This window comes from Galeopterus variegatus, unplaced genomic scaffold (assembly GCF_000696425.1).
Source record: "Galeopterus variegatus unplaced genomic scaffold, G_variegatus-3.0.2 Scaffold2225, whole genome shotgun sequence".
In the NCBI taxonomy this organism is placed as follows: domain Eukaryota; kingdom Metazoa; phylum Chordata; class Mammalia; order Dermoptera; family Cynocephalidae; genus Galeopterus; species Galeopterus variegatus.
In genome coordinates this window covers 138,772-157,609 of record NW_007728336.1, presented here as the reverse complement: position 1 = coordinate 157,609, position 18,838 = coordinate 138,772, and the positions used below count along the sequence as shown (strand labels likewise).

Below are 18,838 nucleotides of genomic sequence, written 5' to 3'. Positions count from 1 at the left end.
TTTTTTTTTTTTAAACCAAGCAAATAGCATGACTATTGATCATAATGAATGAAAACTTGCCAATTGGAATAATAAGAACCAAACTATTTCTCCGTTTTTATAATCCTGCTCACTTCATTTTACCTCACATCTTATGCAAGGATCACTGAGAAATTAAAAGGCATAGAACCAGCACTTGAGCTGCGTTCTCAACCCGGCTGCTGCTCAGTCTCACAGAGCTGTGCCCCTCATTCCTCATGCACGCCCAATAGCCAGCCAGCTTCTCACAGGTGATGCCCTGGAGTTGGAAAAGGAGATTTGATTCCTGTAGCCCACTCATGAGTAATTTCCTATCAAAATAAACTTTCAAATTACTCTGAAATATCTACTCTTATTCTCTTAGAACACTTTTGAAAAAGTAATTTTGAGCACAGTTGATATAGGGCTTTGAGGCCACAATCTTCAGAATTTGAAAAAAAATGCTTAAAATATAGGTAGGGTGTTTCATGTCTTTTATTTATTTCTTGGATCAGTGTGTACAGTGCATTTACATATGTGGAACTTGCCTATAGCTACCTGCACTTGCGGAAAACAGCAGCAGCCACTGGAGGAAGATATCTAGCAGATATCTAGCCTCCAAAACAAAAAAAGACCCACAACTACACAGTATGTTTCTCAGTAAAACCTCCAACCTAATGACATCACTTTGTGATAGCTTATTATTACACAACAATCTGGCTAGATATTACCATAACTATCAATTTTATGTTTTCTATTTCATTTATTTCAGTTTTTGTTTTCAGGTTAAAAGAAGACCCACAACTACACAGTATGTTTCTCAGTAAAACCTCCAACCTAATGACATCACTTTGTGATAGCTTATTATTACACAACAATCTGGCTAGATATTACCATAACTATCAATTTTATGTTTTCTATTTCATTTATTTCAGTTTTTGTTTTCAGGTTAAAAGATGGTTAAGTGGTAAGGAACAATATTCAGGACTCTTAGTCTCAATTAAGTGCCAAGACACAGGGCAGCATGTGAATTATGGGGATTAATCCACAGGAGGTGTGGGGCTAACTAAGCAAGCGGTTAGAGAAAATGTGACACACCTAATGTGAATAAATTACTGGTTCACCAAAACCAAAATGAGAATATTTCTGCAATTTAAAATGTATTTTCTAAAATAAACAGTAACAATTAGTACATTTTTATTAGACTGCTTGGGTTTGTTTTCATATAATATTTAAGAGCTATTATAAGTTATAAAGTTTTATATAGAAATCAAGACAGCTTCAAATAGGAAGGGGAAAAATTGATCAATAGCAGTTAGCATGGACTTCAGAGCAAGACAAATCTTTCCAAGAGACAAATTCCAAGTCCCCAGAGAGGAATATCTTAACAGTAATCCTGACCAAAATACCGAGAAAGAAAAGTCCATCAGTATACTGAGCTGCATTCAGCTTGTTAGGTAGTAGAAGGGAAAGGAAAACCAGGAAACGTGTGGAATCTGAGCTGAATGAACAGTGAGAAAAAAGCTGGTTTCCAGGTAAGGGCTGCCGAAGCCAGCAGAACCTCTGCGGCTGCCTTGCTGCGCTGCCCACTGGGCAGATCTGCGGCTGAGCCTCTCCTGACAGGGAGGAGCCCAGCGCCCTCAGAGCGCCAGAACCCTCAGAGGCTGCAGTGCTGGGCCCGGGTTGCAGTGGCACCTGCCATTCTCAGAGGCCCAGAATTGCAAGCACCCCTGCACCTTTCATGCACTATTACTTTCAAGATTTTAAGACTATGCAAGTCTGATGGTTTTTTAATAGGAAATGCCTTTCTGGCCTGACTTCAAGGGAGACTATATACCTAAGTCCTGTGGACTTCATACTTTCCACTAGCAGCCTGGATAAAAATGCATCTTCTAAAGTCTGACAGTTCAAAAGTCACTATGCCATTAATTATAGCTATTAGATTTATAAGAATCAAATACTCTAAGTCCACCCTCACTCCAATTCTGCGGTTAAGAGCTTTAAATCCATTTTGGAAGTTTTCCTTACTCTGATGTGAAAGATGACTTCTCATCCTATTAGTCTTAATTATATTTCTTCCCCCAGAAATGTATGTCCGTCCTCTTTTTCACCTGGCAATTCTGACTCTCAAATGTTTTAGGTTTCCAGTTTTCCCATTTTTCCTTTCCTTAAGTTTCACTCAGGTACACTGAGAACCTCTAATTGTTTTCACACATACTCCATCTCCTCAATCATTTTATTACTTTCCTCAAGATTTTCTTGAATATCTTAAATCATGTAGTGGTTAGGGAATGATAACAGAATAAATCATTGTAATAGGTAGAAGATTTAATATTCAAGAGAATGTATATATCATCTATATGCAAAATATTAAAAAATATGCTGTAGTTTTACATTTGAGAGTCTAAATTACTTTCTTTAAGGAAACAGATAAAATATAAGCTGTAAGAAAACTGTCCAAATTTCCCAAAGCTAGGAGGATCAGCCATCCTTTATGCTTTGAATATAAAGCAGAATAAATACTTCTGAAAGTATTTTTGAAAGCATGCGAATACTTAAGAAAAGGCTCTGATAAGAGAGTTGACATACTTGTCTTTGTTCAGCTGGTGGCTCAGCCTATATCCATTTCCTTTTTAGTTTCTGTTTAATCACTAGAATCATTACATGTCTGGGTCATGGTCTAAAAACTAGTGCTTTTAAGGGCTGGCCGGTTAGTTCAGTTGGTTACAGTGTGGTGTTATGACACCAAGGTCAAGGGATCAGATCCCCATACTGGCCAGTCACCAAAATAAAATAAGTTAAAAAAAAAAAAAAGCTAGTGCTTTTACTTTCTGAGTGAGAAGATGGGAAGCAAAAAAAGGCAAGGCAATTAATCTCTAGCAAGAGAGGTCTACTTCTGGAGGTCCTAGAAGCTTTTAGATTTTTTAGATTTAGCCAATAGAACAGTGGAGAAAGTAGGTCTAGTGTAGCTGCAATTAAAAAAAAAATAGGCAACCCCAAATGGCACCTTGATTGTAACAGAATGAAAAAGACGCTCAACCATACATTTTCAATCATTCTTCTGAAGAGACGTTTTTAAGAAATCCAAGTTAAGATTTTTCACATTCATCTTTTGAGAAAAGGAGCCACAGTATAGGGATGGCCTTCCAGAGTGGGCTATAAATTATATTTTTCTGCCTCAAACCCTCATACGTATGTATGTCAGTACTGACTACTGCAGGAACATTTGTGGGAAATTTTTTGTTCCTTAACTCTATGCTAAGTGCTTAGGTTATAATTCTGAACTCCAACAAGTGCCCCTGGTCACAAGGGAGACAGCTGAGAGTGTGACTGGAGTCAGCGTGTATCTACTGTTCTAAGAGACGACAATTCCCAGCAGGCAGGAGCAGAACCAGCTTTGCATTTGGGGCAGTCCAGATCCAGCCTGAGGCTGGTGGAAGGAAGTTGGCTCTGGAGATCATTTCTATAAACTCCTCAAGATGCCGCACCCATTCTTTGTTTTTAGAACTGCACGTGATTTTAGAAATACTTCCTTGTTCTTTCAGCTCAGGTTTTATTTACCCTATCAATGATTCTTCTAAAGTATAAAAAAATGAGGTGTGATGGAACCAAATATTTAAACAGTTAATTAGCAAACTGAAACCTGTATGTTAGTTATTAAAAGCTTCCCCCAAAGAAATACCTTATTACTCTGTCAGGATAGGATGTTACTTACTTACTTGTTCACAGGCCAGAAAGACTACAATGTCACCCTTCTCACCCGAGTGGTGAATTTCAAAGATAAGGCGTAAAATAGGCTCAAAAGAATCCTTTTGAGCCTCACTAAGGTACACAACCTCCACAGTGTGCTTATTTTTCACTTCTATGAGAGGCACGTTTCCATAATAAGAATTAAGTTTGCTGATCAGGTGTGGTGAGGAGTTAATTATGAGCTTCAGTTCTGGTCTTGCCAGTAAAACATCTTTAAGAAGTCCAAGTAACACATCAGTTGCAATGCTTCTTTCATGAATATCATCTAAGATGATGACCCCATAGCTACCCAAAAAAGGATTGGACATCATTTCTCTTTGCAACATATCATCAGTACAATACCTATAAAGAAGAAACATTAAAGTTAGAATATTCTTATGAAAAGTTATGCGAAGAACTTCTTAACAAAAATGCCTCCCCTATATCCTTTTCTCCAAATAAGTGGTTTTAAATCTTTACTGGGGACAAGATTCCTTTAAGTTGATAAAATGTATGGAACTTCAACACAGAAAAATACATATAACAAAATTTATACCCAGTTTGTGTATGTTCATGGACCACCAAAGATTATTACTGAACTCTAAGTTAAAGACCTCTGCCTAAATGTCTATTACAAATATTAATGCAAGCTGCATTTAACATCTGCTCTGAGCTTTATAAACAAAAAAGTAATATCATAAAACACCCTTGTCAAGTAAGCATTTTCCCCCCTCTTTTATCAGCAGAAGAATTTTGAGTAAAAGCATTCACTTTTCAAGGAAAGGATACAAGAGTGATGTTCTGGATCAGGCTCATGGCCCAGCTAGCCCACTGTTAGGACTCTACTACAGGTGGCACATTGTGGGAGATGATGTCACCAAGATGTCAGCATCAACAAGGTTGATATAATAACCAAACTATCTAAAAAGCAACCACCTGTTTAAGGGCAGCATGCAAACTGGCCAGAATTCTGGAGGTGGGGAAGGATCATTAGTGATTTTAGTGCTATTTCCAGTTGTTCTCGGGATCATAATTTTATTTTATTTTATTTATTTGGTAGCTAGATTGTATGGAGATACAAAACTGTGACCTCAGTGTTATAAGGCTGTGCTCTAACCAACTGAGCTAACAGGCCAGCCCTTAATTAAAAGTAATAATAATAATAATAAAAATAACCACCTCTTAGTCATTCAGCACCATGAAAATATCTTTCTCACACTATTTACATATTTACCTATATTACTGCTTAAAGAAACCAATTCTGTAAGTTTTCTACCCATTCAAGATATTTACTTTTATTTATTCTTGCACATAGCAGTTCTGAGACTGCTATCCTTAGAAAGGCCTGCTTGCACTTAGATTTGGGGAGGGTTCTCACCATTTCCAGAATTAAGAGTGGGTCACTGTACCTAAACTGTTTGTACATGCAATATGGTTTATGCTGAACATGTGCTTTCATTCTGGGAATCTGGAATTATGGAACACACTAAGCAGTGGGTGCCTATGTGACCAGCCACTAATAAAACCTCTGGGCTCCAATGAGTTCATCTGGTAGGACACCATTTCACATGCATTTTGTCACAACTCAGTGCTGGGAGAATTAAGCACATTCTGTGTGACTCCACTGGGAGAGAATTCTTGGAAGTTTGCTCCTGGTTTCCTCTGAACTTCAGCTCATCCACGATTTCCCTTTGCTGATTTTGCTTTGTGTCCTTTCACTGTAATAAATCTTAGTTGTGAATAAACTACATGCTGAATCCTATAAATACTCCTAGCAAATCATCAAACCTGGGGGTGGTCTTGGGGACCTTGACACAGGCCTCAATTAATTTCCTTCAAGGAAGAAAACAAACATTTATTAAGGTCCTAGTGTGTTCCAGGCATTATACTGGTACATACATTTTCTCATTTAACCTTTAAAATAACTCTTTGAGGTTTATTTTATTATTATTATTATTTAAATAAATCCCATGCTTATAAGAGAAAACCAAGGTTCAGAAAGATTAAGTACCCTGTCCAAAGTCACAAAGCCAGGGATAGAGTCATGATTTAAACCAGCGTATCTGTTACATTTGGTGTCATTGTCAAATTACAAAGATTGCTTCCTTGGCTTTCATGGTTTTGGTGATAAAGTACATGTTCTTCCTCTCTATGTCATTATGAAATCAAAGCACATATTCTGCCTTTCTTTTAATATGTGTTCTCATCCCATGTCTTACCAAATGAGCAGTGATAAATTGTTGATCATTCCTTTTGTCAAACTTAAAGAAAATATCATGAACACTATAGTATTATGCTTTGTGCAAGATGCAAACAAAACAAATAGATGCATCTGAAATCAAGCTTTGAGACTGTTATACTAATTAATCTCTTTTGCTGAGATTAATTAGTGTAATACAATGGTATAAGTTACTATTGCCTCTTGTCTCAAAACAAATTATTTTAATCTATGCTACTTCCCTAATGTTAGGAATTAAATCTTTCTTCCCTTTCAGCAAAATGCATCTAACCACACTGATCTTAGAGGAAGCAATGCTCCCCATAAAGCGGAGGAGTTATATTGGTATGTGACTATATCTAGACTTAAAGAGAAGATGGTGACATTTAAAACTCTGCTAGATTGAGCAAGGCCTGATCTTCCAGATGACTGTATACTACTAAGGGAATACAAAGGCTCAATCCTAAAACTTACTATATAAACCTTCATTTTTTTCCTACAGAACACAAAGATAAATTTCTTACCTTTATATTAATGAGATAGTGTGTGTACAATGTTTAAAAAGTACTGTTACTAATAACTATGTAAAAAAATATATATATATAGATACACTGCCAAGTTTTTAGGAAGTGCAGTTTATATTTTAAATTCTTAAGATCATTAATGAGATAGTGTGTGTACAATGTTTAAAAAGTACTGTTACTAATAACTATGTAAAAAAAAAAATATATATAGATACACTGCCAAGTTTTTAGGAAGTGCAGTTTATATTTTAAATTCTTAAGATTTAATTTCTAAAAGCTAAGAATATAGTAAAATATTTAAAGCTTTATTAATATTTTCTAAAATTATAAATATTGAGTTTGTCCTTAAAAATTTGAGAACTTTATAGTTCTCAAAACTGAAAAGGTCAGTATTTGAAATCTATGTGTCACTTCTACAAGGTATCTTGTTATGTAGTTCAGAAAGACTATTTTAGGTATATAATATTCAGGTATCCACTGTTTCAAAGAAGGCCAGAACAAAGCTTAAAGAAGAACTAAATTGTTATGTATAGGATCCCCCCCCCCAAAAAAAAATGGGAGTAGGCATAAAGACAGCTTTAATAAGTGCCTATTATATGTCTGATAGATTAGATACTAAGAGGTTACAATGAAAATGAAAAAGACAATATCAAATATAGAACACTGTCTTCTATAATCAATAGTCAACCTTAAATCATCTGATTTAAATAGCTATTCGATCTGAGCTTATTCAAAATTTTGGCTAGCCTACCTCTACAAGAAAATGAATCTGGTACTAATTATGATTATAAAGATATGAGGATATTCAAAGTTTGTGGGAAAACAGTACTAAAGGATAATACGAATCCTTCCATGAACTTTTTGAAGTACCCTCGTACAATTACAAATATAATTATAAAAACAGCTACCACATACACACAATATGCATCACATATATTAACTCATTTAGTCCTCACAACATTCCTCTGAGCAGGTATATTAATCATCCGAATTTTATTTTTTTGGGGTGGGTGGCTGATACAGAGATAATCATCCACATTTTGCAGACAGGAAACTTAGGCATAGAGAGGTTTGGTGACTTACACAAAGTTACAAGTTAGCGAGTGGTGGAGACACTCATTTTACAGCCACATTGTCTCCTCTCCAGAACACATACTACCAGGAGGAAAACAAGGTATTATTTCCTTTTATCATGAGGGGCTTTTCAATAGCTTTGGCCTCTTTCCCATGACTCAAACCCTATTTACAACAATGTAGCTGAGTATCTGTTGACTCTGCACATAGTACACGGTGGAAAAGAAAGTGCAATGTCCCAGCAACAGGAATAATCATAAAGTGAAGATATAAAAACAATGAGAGAATAAGACAGCCCAGCAATAGCATTAAGAACCTGAGTGGCTAAAGCAGAAAGAACCTGAGTGGCCAAACCTGAGGGGCTTCAAAGTTGCCCTTGCACTTCAGCCCCACACACCTGGAAGCTACTGTCCATGTTAAGAAAGGAATGCCACATACAGATCAGAACAAAAGATACTTTAATGTAAACTGTAGTTTCCTTTGGTTGTCAGAATTGAATACTTGAGTTTTTCAACATAAAACAATCCCATGAAAGCCAAGTCCAACATGTGACAGAGGTTTACAATTGAGGCATGTCTTTGACCTACTCTGACATTGTTAGATTTCCCCACAATTATTTATCTCTGTGGCTTTCTCAGAAAAAAAAAAAAAAAAAAAAACCCAAACAAACATACACACACACACACACACATATAGATAGATTCCATATTAAGATAAAAACTGTTGTAATATTTCATTTTTAAGACTATATCCAAGAGCTCTTTCCAATGGGTTTCCAAAGTCTAGATGGTGTTATAGATATAAAAATATATGCATTAACTTTAGAACCTAGACAGATCCATCATTTAATAAAAATCACAGTTCAAAAGACCACTTTAAAATGTAAAAAATAAAGAATGAATCTGCTAAGCTTAGGGATCCTTCACCCTTTCAGGGTTGTATGTCTTGTCCTGTCCAACTTTTCAACTAGTTTGTGTGTTCCTAAGAAGCAGGGAGGCTTTTATGTTTTTTTTTTTTTTTGTATCACTCATGTACCTTTCACAAAATAAGTGATTTTAAAATATATACTAATGCAATGACTCAGGGACATCATGGCTATAACAGCAGAAGGTAATATATCTTCAAGAAGTTCAAGTCAGAATGCTGTTGGTCTAAAGATTCCCTATGTTTTGACACTAGCCTGAAGACTAATGTCTTCTATTTCTGAAGATAAACATTTGAGGGAAAGCTGCTTAATACAAACCAGAGGAATCACATGGGCTTTCTGAATGGGAAACAGAACTCACTAGCATCTACAGCAGCTGGCAGGGACAGGGCTAATCTCCTTCCTTCCACTATCAAATTTACTAAACATCCTCTGTGAGACAAGCACATCAGACACTAGGGACATGGGTATGCAAAAACCATCCCTGCCCTGCAGAGCTACAGCAGAGCTTCCCAGTGGTGAGCCATGGCATGCTGGTGTGCCACACAGATGGGTATACACATGCAGATCCACTGATCCTGAGATACCTATCTCCTTAGCTCTCTGTGGGATGGATATTTTGAGCTACAAGCAGCTTTGACCATGTCCTTGAGGTGCTATACAGATACTATCATTTTCTATGAGAACTATGATATAAAACTGCTTGAGAAGCACTGGCCCACAGCAGTAATTTTTCCAATTTTCCTACTAATTTCTTTTCCCTTTTTCTTTCCTCTTTTTTTCTTTGTATCAAGCTCTTGGAACTCTTGTTCAAAAGAAATCGTACAATGAAGCTAAACACAAAAAGGTACCACAACTTGTGATAACCACAGAGAAGGCTCCTCGGAACCCATAAAACTCTGAAATGTATAGGCTGAAAACACTGATTTAAAATGCCACGATGAACACCAAGGTCAAGGGTTCAGATCCCTGTGCCTGCCAGCTGCCAAAAATAAATAAATAAATAAAATGCCATGATGGAGACTGATACCAAGTTTTATAGAAGATCAGCAGAGGTTTTCTAATTTATACTACTAGAGGGTCAGGGAAGCCTTCCTGGAGTGGGTGACCCTTGCACTGAGGCTTGAGTGACTAGGAGGATCAGCCAAACCCATAAAAGGCACAGTCCTTCCAAGCACAGAGAATGGGAGGTGTAACGGCACGGAGGTGTGGAAGTCTGGGACACACAGGGAGCTGTAGTTGTCCACATGGCTGGCACGCAGGCAACGATGTGGACCCAGCATGAAGCACAGCTTCAGAAGTCCAGGTTTGCAGGTCTTTTGGGGCTAACTAACAAGTAGTAACTCTTTCCTGAGGACTATGGGGAGTCATGGAAGAAATTCACACAAGGAATATCTGATGATGCCAATGTGGGAAAACAAATGGTGTGTGTCAGGCTGGTGACAGAGAGACCAGTTATTATTATACAGCATAGACGCTTAATACGCAGAATGCAAGAATAATGCTCTATTAAGATTATCTCCAAGCCAAGAGTCATCAGCAGGGAGCAGATGAACCCCCCAAAACCAACCTGAGGATTGTTTCACTGGTACAGCAGTTTTCAAAAGGGATCACATAGCCAACTTCATGACCAATGTTAACATCCATTTCATCTGCTACCCGCAGGGCAAGCTGGACCACAGTCTGCTTGTGGACCTGTGTGCATATCACGCCCCCGTGCTGGTAGTGGATGGAAAGGCAATATTCAGCACACCACTGAGGAACCTTTAATGGAAAAATGAGACAGGATCAGCTCCCACCATGAAAATAAAAACCAAGGGACAGCTCTGTTCATAGCAGCATTCATCTTATAAATGATTTTTTTTTTCACCAGTAAATCACTGGTGGGCTGTATTAACACTTATTTAGTGAAGCTCTGAGCAATCTGTATTTTGCACAAAGTTATTAGTAGTAAATAAAGTTAAGAATAAGCAGGAGTTAGCAGGGACTGTGAAAGTTTGACTCCCAGATGAAAAAGGTAGATAAAAATAAAGAACAGAATGAAAAAAAAACCTACTATTAATGTTAGCCAAGTTTCTAAAAAGACTAACGTATTTATACATTATTATTGTCCTTCTGATTATATAATAAAGCCTCATCAAAAATATGCCTTTTGGTATCAGCTATTATGTAGGTACCATTTAGATGAAAAATAGCGACTTAAACTTAAAGCATTTACATTTAAATCCAAATGATCACAATAAATATCGAGATAAGTCTTCTTAACATTTCTCTGGTAATAAAAGGTAAAATATACTGGTAAACAGTTCATCCAAACACAATTAAAAATAAACCCAGTGAGATGATCAACTAGCCCATGTAAATTTGGAAAGAGTCAATACTAAGTAAGGCTGCTCGTGAGCCATTGTATTTTAAAAAATCCTTTTATCTAAAATATATTATAGTTCAATTGATTTTTATCAAGTTTATTTGTGCAAGAATTATTATAGTAAAAAGTAATGAATTCATTTGTATGCTCTAATCTCTTAAGGCACTGTCAATAAATTATGCTTTGTTATATTCATTTTAAAAATAAATCATTCCAAGAGTGGTTTTTTTTTTTTGTTTGTTTCCCTTTTTGTCTTTTTTCGTGTCCGGCAACGGGAGTTTGTTTCCCTTTTTGTCTTTTTTCGTGTCCGGCAACGGGATTGCAACCCTCGGTGTTGCACCCTCACCTCGCTCAGCCAGTGAGCGGGAACCAGTCTGTATGTGGGATCCGAACCCTCGGTGGGAGCGCCGCCGCGCTCCCAAGCGGCGCACTATAGCAGTGCGCCACCGGGCTGGCCCCCAAGAGTGTTTTTAAGCATATCTAAAGAACGTAAAAAGTTGTAACATTTTGAATTATCTTGAGCTCTGCTCTTTACTAGACTCATCATGAAATTTTTAGATTTTAATCCTCACTATAATTTGAAAACTAAAATGGACCAGAAATTATAAGTCTCTCCAAAATGACCAACTGCTGCAGTCCCAATGATTAAAAGTGCAAATGCACTTCCTCCATTAAGATAGGTGTCAGCCTAGTCAACAGGGTGAAAATGGTCAGTAATTTACTCAACGCCTATTTTGTTTCATGAAAAATGAAAAAGTTAAGGTACTGCATTCAGGAAATATCGAATCAAGGCAAGACTCAGGAAATAGCAAGGCACCTAAGAGACTGGAGTCAGGACTTGTAGGCCTGGCTTGCCACCAATTTGTTCCATGTAAATCACAGTTTTTCTAACCTTTACTTTCCCTACTGGTAAAATGAATGGGTTGAACAGATGAGAATTATACTGCAAGTTTGAGCTCCCGTGTCACTTTCTCCACAAGGCTTGCTGTGACCCACTAGGCATTAGATCCCACAGTGTACTTCTCGACCATGGCAGGTGTCATACTTCCTGTGGTTGCTTCTCTGTTCCTAGTACCTACCCCACCTCCCCCACCTCCCCCACCCTGAGCTCTGAGAGACCAGAAACCTGTCTGCCTTGATTACCAAATAATCTGAAAACTCAATAAATATTTGTTGAATGAACAAAACTAATTTCCTATACTTCCCAGAAATATTTTAAAATTCAATAATTTTATATAGCCTACCTGAAATTGTTTCATAATCACTGGATCACCTAATTGGGAATTTTGTCTCCCTCATTTCCTAGCAAGTCATTTTTTATTCTTGCTAAATCCTTACCTTTTAAAGTAATTCCCTTCATCTCAGGGTCCCATATCTAGAGTCCCTAGCTGAGACTTCAAACATCATTCTTGTGAAAAGTAGTATTAAAATCACTGTTTGAATCTTTGTCTCACTAATAGATGGGAAGATCCTTAAGATGTACAAGTGTGGTTCATATCTGTCCCCGATACTTAACAGAGAACCTGACACACAGTAGGGATTGATGCATAAAAACATCATTATAATTGAAAAGAAGGGAGAGAAAGGCTTGGGCTCAGGTCTAAGCATGGGAGAAAAGTAATAAAACTGAGGGACACTTATTGCACAGGAAGAATAAGCAGTACCCACTAACAGACTCATTATGCAAAGGAAGAATAAATATTCCATGAGTTCTAATTTAAAATGCCAGGGTAATAGTATAATTAACAAGAACAAGAAATTGGAAAGTAAAATAAAATGAATGAATGACGCTAAATAGCAGCACAAAGTTCTTTTGAGGGGAGTGAGAAGTTAGGAGGACAAGGAGAGTCAGAAAGACGGTCAGTGATGAAGTTGTCTTGATGGGAGGACATCCAGGTGTAGCCGTCCTGAGATCAACTGAAAAACAGGCTGGGAGCCTGAGGGAGAGGTCAGAGCTGGAGGTAGACATGGCAGTTCCAGCATTTCAGAGCTGAAAGGAACCTCTGGAAGGCATGTAGGCCAACATCCTCATACAGGAGGAAACAGACTTAGAGGGTGACTTGTCTGAGGTGATGCTGCTAGTAAACAGCAGGGCCAGAACTGATTCAGTTCTCAGTTCTCAGCTGGTGTAACGTCCATGACACAGTTGCTTCTAAGCATCTTTATACCAAGGTGGCAGATGAAGCCAAGAGATTCTCAGGCAGTCCACATTTTGAATTACTCTTTCTAGCCTAATGACAATGTCAAGGGACAGTATTATGATGACAGTGAGCACTGTTTTACATGGCTAGAACTGTTGATGAAATTACACTATCCAGTTTTCCTAAAACACTTGATACGCTCAGTTTAGTTACTACTTTAAGGTCCAGGATAGCTGTTTTCAAACTCCAGATTTCTAATGATTCCAGTGATTATGGACCATGTTCCCAAGCTTCTGATTTTGTTTTCTTGATTGTATTTCATTTATTTCTGCCTACCCACATAAACAAATTTTGCAAGATTAGATTGTTACAGTATGTTTATAATGTTATAAACATCACATAGGCCTGGAAGTTCAGTAAATATACCAATCTTTGTTTTCCTTTATGACCTCCTCCACAATAGAGCAAATTATTTTACCTAGGAGGCAAAAAAATTAATTCAGAAATGGAAATAGTTCTTCTAAATATAAATTAAAAAACCAGAGGAAAGCTAAACACATACATATTGTACTTAATGTAGGAATGTTTGCTTACATGGCCAAGTTAATAGTGGAGCAGAATCCACAACTAATTACAGACAGCCTGCTCAACTGGGTCTGTGAATACATAGGATCTATCTTACCTTTCAGTAACAGTTACTCATGGATGGTAATAGTAAGTGATGCAAAGAAAAACTGAAAAAGTTATCTCTGAACAGAAAAGAGACAAACACGAAATTATCTGTTCTATTTATTAGAATTTCTACATTTTTGTCTGCCTTCTGAATCACTCTAAGCTAAGGCACATTCTGAAGTTTGATTCCTTAGCAAACTTGAAGTATTGGTGTTGGGAAAATAGAATAGATTAATCAGGGCCCCTCGCCTTAGGTCTAGTTGGGGCTGGTGCAGTGCATTCTTTGTAAAGGAGTTGTGTGTGGGTAGAGTTAGTGCCCATGCCGGGCACCACCACCTTGGCTGGCATTGACTGCCTCAGGCAGCTGCCACATGCAGCCATGTTCTCCAACCTACGGCTCCAAGGACCTTTTGGCTGGTTACCTAGCTCACAGATCTGCATGTGAGGGGTCTGGTGACCCAGCCTGGCATGTGAGGGGTCTGGGGACCCAGCCTGGCATGTGAAGGGTTTGTGACCCAGTCTGTGAATGGGCTTGAGGGGTCTGTGAGCTCCAGACCCAGCCCTAGCTTGACAATTGGCCCAGTCAGTGCAGGATTATGGACAGGTAAAAGAGCACTACAATTGGCCACGTCAGCAGGATTCTGACATTAGCCTAGCACAATAATTGGCTAGAAAAAGTTATGGTTCAGCAAATGCTGGAAAATTAACATTTCATAATTCCAAGGGACACTAAGATTACAGCTTTACAAAGAACTCTTGCTACCTACTGCTGGTGTTAGCATTCTTTGCCCTGATTATAATTCTCTGGGTAACTACTCAGCAGCAAAAAAGTACCTTACTCTCCTCACTTCTAAATTATGTGCCTGTTAGAGGTTCTATTTCTCCCCCTATAGTTTCTCTTTGAAAGACATTCCCTTCTAGTATTTAGAAAACATTACTCCAGGTGGGCTAGTTGCCAACTTGGTGCCATGGGAAATAAGAAACCTTAAAAAAGCTGCACCTTTCAATGAATTGTTTGGCTTTAGTTTCTTTCAGAGACACACTGAATTCTGGGCTATTTTATACTTAAATAGCACTAAGTACTTAGCAAAAAGTTGTACAATATGGTAAAAAAAAAAAAAAAAGGAAATTGCTCCTTTAACAACATGAAAAAACAAACCTGTTTACCAACTAATTTACCTGGCAGTTTTGGCAATAGACAACCTCCAAATTTATATATTTGCTCTAAAAACCCTCCTCAACTAGAATTCTTTAAATGCTTTCATTCTGAATTCACCTAATAATTTTTTCATATTCTCTCAATCCATTTTATAAATGCAGTTTTCTGCACGGTATAAAGTGCCTAATGTATCAAAGCCTGAGCACGAGGCATATACTGTCTCAAAGCCCACCTTGACCAGACTCTGTGGAAAGCAAGGTAGGCAGCATTAGGGCAGATGACAAGAATGTACAACCCAGGCTTCTTATCTCCTGCCTGAAAGGAAATCTCTAGCACTCTGGCCAATCTGCTGCTATGAGAGTAAGTAAGGAGTCCCTTGGGTAACCAAAATCTAATCTACATCAGGGCTTTATCAACTTAAGTTAGTAACTGGACTTCTACAAGTTGTACCCAATCAGAAAGTGAAGCAAAGACGCTCCATTTCCGACTCTGAGCAGCATGCACAGAGGCTGGGCTGCTGGATTCTGGGTGGGTTGCAGGGAGATCTTGTATATGAATCTGCAGCAAGATCCAGATCAGAACCACGGGAGCAGCAGGCATATCAAGCATCCATCCGTGTATGGTTTCATCACTGCTGCTGTAGCAAGAGGATATCCGCATGAACTATATAAGTGTAGAACTTTATGTCCTTTCCACCCACTGCTAGAGATGGTTTCACCTTGTTTAATGGATATGCGGTTAAATAAGAATAAACAAAGTGAGGAAGAAAGACCCCTGTGAGACACAATGCTACTACTGTTCTGTTAAACACACCCTAGGCCCAAAGGCCCCATGCCCTCCTTTTACATCACTAGTCTGACTTCAGGCCCGATTCCTCTTCTGCTTGCTTCTCTTAATGTCCCTAGGACCACCAATCCTGCACCTAGTGCCAAAGTCCCAATCACTCACTTTTATTTCAGTATCAGAATCATAGAATCCACAAGTTGAAAAGAACCTTAAGGACCACCAGTTTACCCAAAGGTATGAATTACCCAAAGGTATGAATCCTTTCAACAATCTTTGCAAAGTGCCTATGTCTGCGCATACTCCTAAGGCAGCTCATTCTACCCAATATGTCAGAATACATTACTGAGTGGGGCCCTTCCTGTATCAAATGTCACGCATCCTCGGATATCACAATTCACACATATCTTGGCTTTGAGTAAATACAGGTAGAATCTACCAGCAGAAAATGGTGGACAGGTTTACTCGGTCAGTAAGGTGGAGATATTCTGTGCCATACAGGCTTCTTAATTTAAATTAAATCTTAGTTATCTCATGCTTATTCACCTCATGGGAAATTTCAGGACAAAAGCTAGATTAGGAGAAACAAGCAAAATAGTTCTAAAAATGTTTCACTCTCTTTCTGGCTCTTTCATAAACCTGCTCCCTATACAGCAGTAGCTCTGAAAAGTTGCCCTTTTGTAAGAGAAATTTACATCTCTACAGGCAACCTCCATTTGTAAGGGCGTCTCCCTCTCTGCACCAGGAAGAAAGGGATTGCAGTGTGGAGAAGGCATAAGTCTGCAGTAACAGACCTTACTTTGTGGAAGGTGCTCTTCCTGATAGTCCCATCTTAACTGGGCTTTTCCGACAACCTTTTCTCTATGTTCAGAGAATGGCAGAGTTTAAGGCTGAAGTTTAAGTGCTTTCTTTGAGGTTGACTCTAGAGATTTACTAATTTCTTTGGGTTTTCTCCCATGTATACATGTTAATAAACTTCTGTTTGTTTTTCTTCTGTTAATCTGTCTTTGGTTAAGGGAGTCCCAGTTGAGAATTATGAGGGATACAGAAAATTATTTCTCTCCTATACTAGTGGCTGTTAAGAGAAAATTTTAATTGGGAGGCCACTAGGTGGGAGCAGTCCCAGTGCTTTAAGTTCCTATGTAAACAAACCAAAGCCCAATGTAAACAGTAAAACAAAACTAGAGACTTTACCAGTCAGAAACTGCCAACTGTCTTCTCACAAGGAACTTTCCACTCTTACCAATCAAATATATTTTCTTTGTCTTACTTCTGTGTTCAGTCTATAAAAGCTCACTGCCCACCTTGTTGCAGCAGAGCTCACCAAACCTCTTCTGATTCTGCATGCTGCCTGATTCATGAATCATTCTTTGCTCAGCAAAACTCTTTAAAATTTTAATATATCTGTTTAGCTTTTAATAACCCTAATTTTTCCCCACCATATTAGACCACAAAGTGTCTGGTCCAGGCCTAGATCATATTTTGTCACTCTGTTATTTCTTATTGTCAAGTAAATAAGAATTTCCTTGTGCTTTTGAATTTTGGCAGCTTAGCCAGCTTCACCAATAAGCATATCCAGACTTCTTGATTATCAGACCACTGGGCATGTAAACATAGTGGTTAATCCCCAAATCTATGGTGTGCAAATAACATCTACCACATCTTTTAAAGTATAATATGCACAATGAGATCATTTGAATGCGCCTTTTTGTCTACTATTCTAGAGATAATTCAGTGGTACACTAAACACAATTAATTTCCATGTAAGTATTACTAACTTATTCAGCTGGCCTTAATAAAATGATTACATTAGGTGACTTAATTGTTGTACTTGAATTGCTAATGTTCTTTTTTGTTTCTTGGTTTAGATATTATTGTTATTAAAACAGAACACTATTCTGTGACATGTAATTATTTAAGTAATAAAAAAAAAATACAACATATAAAGCAAATGGTTTTTTGTAGTGGTTACTCACCTGAGAGCTCTTGCCAGATTTCGCATCTCCTGAAACAATCACAATTTGATTTTGAAGCAGATTCTCCATAAAGGAGTATTTTTCTTTCCATATTGGAAGATCTTCTCTTTCTTTCAGAAGTTTATAATAACGTGATGAATATGGCAATCCATCAAAAGGGTTAAGTTCCAGATCCTCACAGGCCAAAACTCCTTCTTCATCCCCATCACTGGAGTCAAGGGATTCAGGAAAATAGCGTTTTTCAGAGGAAGAGTTTGGACATTCCAGTTCTTTTCCTTCCATCTTGTCCAATACTGAGTGAGCTTAAGCAGTTGACATTCCACAATCAAGTTTCTCCTGACAATAATCCATTGCAAACAGGGTTTAACAGTATACTATACAAACTCAGATGTCCCAATCTGTAAGACTTCAGTTCAAGGTTCTAGCAGTTTAAATTCCTCAACCCTGCATTTGTTCTTTGCTGCTGTGTCATCCACTGTGCTGGCTCACTTCAGCACTCCTCTGCATATTAGACGACTGTCAATAAACCATGCTAAAAAGCAAACAGCAACAACAAAAAAAAAAAAAAAGGAAAGAAAAAAGAAAGTCAGGCAGGCACGTGTACAAGTTAAAAAAAAGTATAGGCATTCAAAACAAAAGTATTATTTTTTTCCTGTTAACTGATTACTGTCATTTCTGCTGCCTGTTTAAAAAGATCAGGAATAATTTAGGCTAGCTCTTAAAGTTTAGTCGGTTGCAATCTTCCTGGCCAGTTCAGAAAATGATTCTGCACTGGGCCTGGTGCTCTCTGCCTGACCTTTATCACAGGCTCTGTGTCTTGATTGACTGTGAATAGAAAGCAACAGGGGGGATATGGTTATGACTGTGAGGCTATTCAATCACGTGGTCATCTAATCCCACGACAAAAGACATGCTGGATCCATAAAAGGGAAAACTGTGAAGGCCTGGTGAGTGTTCCCCTAACACTGGCTACAAGAAAGTATATTATCATTATTAAGAAATTGTCTAATTTAAAGGGAAGCATTGAAAAAAACTTTATATTTTACTTTTGCTGTGCCAGTTTAGAAAGCAAAGTGAGGGAAACTAATTCATTATTTCTTTCCATCTGAGGTTATGGCTGGCTTTTATTAACAAGGCCTTTTGTTTAAACAAACCAGGAATCTCCAGCATATTTCTTGAGATTCCTGGGTTGTGAGTCCAACATGTCAGATCTAAGAGCCAATAAAAGACAACTTTTAATTTAAATGAAGGAGAGAAATTACCTAAGAAAGG

General features: G+C 37.9%; 1 protein-coding gene across 1 annotated transcript in view; it reads right to left on the bottom strand.

Annotated features, from left to right (window-relative positions):
• Positions 1-18,359, bottom strand: part of DHX32 (DEAH (Asp-Glu-Ala-His) box polypeptide 32) — a 41,834-nt gene extending 23,475 nt beyond the window's left edge. The window contains exons 1-3 of the mRNA XM_008580961.1: positions 17,567-18,359; positions 10,038-10,231; positions 3,717-4,089 (exon numbers count right to left, since the gene is read on the bottom strand). Of these exons, the coding sequence (XP_008579183.1) occupies positions 3,717-4,089; positions 10,038-10,231; positions 17,567-17,848 (849 nt within the window). The 5' untranslated portion in view covers positions 17,849-18,359. The remainder of the gene's footprint in view (positions 1-3,716; positions 4,090-10,037; positions 10,232-17,566) is intronic.
• Positions 18,360-18,838: the final 479 nt, after the last annotated feature.